Below are 2,530 nucleotides of genomic sequence, written 5' to 3'. Positions count from 1 at the left end.
TCCTTGCCTCCCCATCCCCCTGCCCCCCCCGTGCCTCCCCATCCTGCTGCAGCCGGGAGCAGAAGTGATGCTGCCCTGCGATCTCCTGCCCCAGGGCCGGATCAAACCCAGCCACACCATGCTGATTTTGGCCACCACACTCTAGTCACCCCTCTGGGACCCTGGGTCAGAGCTGGGCCCCTCCTGCAGCGCTTGCCCATCCCCTCCATACTCCAGCCAAAAGCCGCTGGGGAGCTTGCATCCCACTGCCCGACCGCGTGCCGCCGCTGCTGGCTGCCTCTGACGGAAGCTGGCGTTTCCAGGCTGTTTCGGTAAAGGGAACAGGTTTATTTCACTCATCCCGTTAAGCTTTCCAACAGGCTATGCTGCCGGGAGAGGGCTCGCTTGCAGAGCCACGCGTGCTGCCAGCTCTAGCACACCAGCCGGCATGGGCTCACCCTGGCGTGTCCCCATCCCTGCTGCGGCAGCCTGGCCCTGCCGGGGAGCACGGGGGGGGATGTTGCACTCTGCAGCAGGAGCAGGATCCCAGTCTTTTGAAGGGGGAGAGGGGGAAGAGAAACTGTGGGAGGGGACCAGGTCAGGAGAAACTGGGTCTGAGCTGGTTGCAGGCACCAGGCTGGCTTTGGCAGGGGGTTGGCGCCTCCACCGGAGGCTGTGCCTGTCCCTGTCCCGCCATGCTCCAGCGTGCTCTGGGCTGGGACTGGCCCCAGGGCAGGTCTGGCAGCGTGACTGTACCCGGGCCAGCCTGAAACTGCGGCTGGTGCAAGGGAGGGTGGCACAGCCCAAACCCCCTCACTGGGTCCCCCTGGTCCCTGCGGCACGGGGCCAGGGGTCCCCTGGGCAAGCAACTCCTCCTGGGTGGGATCGCGGTCTGGGGCCGGGCTGCGGGATGGCCTAGACACAGGTGCAGTCCTGGGCCAGGATGTTGGGCACCGTCTCGTACTTGAAGGAGTACCCGCCGTCGGAGGTGGTGCGGACGCGCAGGGAGCGCATGGTGCCGGGCAGGGCAGCGCAGCAGAGCTGCACGCCCAGGCGGTGGCTCAGCCCGTGGCCCTCGGCACAGCTCCCGTGGCAGTAGTGGAAAACGAAGCTGCTGGGATGCACGATCCACTTGTCCCAGCCCAGCTCTTCGAAGGAGATGTTGAGGGAAGCCCTGCGGCAGTTGGTGTGGGCGGCCAGGTCCTCAGACGGGCGCTGCAGCAGGCTGAGGGCAGCCGGGGACCAGGGCATGGCGGAGCGGCGAGCCCTCTCGCCACCCTTGGCCCGGGTGGTGGCCACCAAGAAGGGCATCTTGTCCTCCTCAGCCAGGCAGGGGCAGCCAGGACAGCGCACCAGGAGCACGAAGAGCGGCTGCGAGAGCTGGGGCAGCAGCGCCGGGGCGAAGTGAAACACTGTCCAGTGCTCGGGTGTCCGCACCACCGTGGCCGTCACCGAGACACGGCCCTGCGGTGACAGGGTCAGCACGTCGGGGGCCGAGTGGTTGGGGGCGGCTGAGGGGCCGGTGTAAAACCAGAGCTGGGCAGAGGTCACCGCGCGGCTCAGGGTGTGCACCGAGGGCTGGAAGAGGTAGGTGAAAATCCCTTCTTCCTCCAGCAGCTTGTCCGGCTGCGTGGGCTCACAGGGCACGTCTGCGGGAGGAGAAAGATGCTCAGGGTGTGCACCCAAACCCAGGGAGGGTCCCTGATGCCAGGTGGGAGGTGGGGGGTGGCAGTGGGTCCCCAGGGTGCTGGCAGGGTGCCCGGCTGCCAGCGCAGGCTGCAGCAGGGAGCTGGGGCGCTGATGTTCAGTGCTGCGCAGCAGCCACTGCACTGCACCCCGCAGCTGAGCCCTGCTGTGCCCTAGGCTGGTCCATTACTGCTGTCCCTGTCCCCCACCTTCCAGCCCTGTCCCCCAGTGTCCTGCCCCATAGCTGGTCATCCTACCCCATCCCACAGCACCCTGCCCTGTCCTTTAGTGACCTGTCCTTTAGTATCCTGTCCCATTTCCCAGCATCCTGCCCCCATTCCCTAGCATCCCACCCTATCCCACCCTACCTCCTCCTCAGCCCTCCCCATCTCTCCACATCCCTCCCAGCCCAGCCGTTCCCCAGCCTCTTGGCACCTTCTTGTGCCACCTTGCCCCTCTCCCCACCTCTGTCCTGGCTGCTCTGCCTGTCCCTGCCTGCCATCCCTTTCCACCTCCTGGCTCCCCACCACACCTCACCCATGCCTGTGCACCAGCCTTCTTCCCTCTTCTACCCTCTTTCTCTTCTCCCGCAGACCCCCCCCAGCAGCCTCTCCATCCTGCTGCATCCCTCCTGTCCAAGCTTCCACCCTGCTTAACCCCTCTGCCCTCTCCATCCCACCAGGGCGTTCTCACCTGTGGAAGGGAAGAGAATCACCTGGGAGGTGTCCTCCAGCTCCTCGGGCTCAACTTCAGCATTTTCAAGGACATCTCGCCGGTGCACCCTCCGAGAGTCTTTCTGGGGCTCCTCCTGGAGAAGTGGGGGGCTCAGATGCTCCAGCCCCCGAGGCCGCACCCTGGCCCGGAT

The 2,530-nt window shown here is 66.1% G+C and overlaps 1 protein-coding gene across 1 annotated transcript in view; it reads right to left on the bottom strand.

Annotated features, from left to right (window-relative positions):
- Window positions 1-894: 894 nt before the first annotated feature.
- Window positions 895-2,530, bottom strand: part of INHA (inhibin subunit alpha) — a 2,952-nt gene continuing 1,316 nt past the window's right edge. Inside the window, exons 3-4 of the mRNA XM_009641674.2 lie at window positions 2,359-2,519; window positions 895-1,628 (exon numbers count right to left, since the gene is read on the bottom strand). Coding sequence (XP_009639969.2) covers window positions 895-1,628; window positions 2,359-2,519 — 895 coding nt within the window. The remainder of the gene's footprint in view (window positions 1,629-2,358; window positions 2,520-2,530) is intronic.

The sequence above is a fragment of the Egretta garzetta genome, unplaced genomic scaffold (genome assembly GCF_000687185.1).
Source record: "Egretta garzetta isolate BGI_Z169 unplaced genomic scaffold, ASM68718v1 scaffold577, whole genome shotgun sequence".
Taxonomy (NCBI): Eukaryota; Metazoa; Chordata; class Aves; order Pelecaniformes; family Ardeidae; genus Egretta; species Egretta garzetta.
Note: the sequence above shows the minus strand (reverse complement) of the source record. Positions and strands in the feature narration are given on the sequence as shown.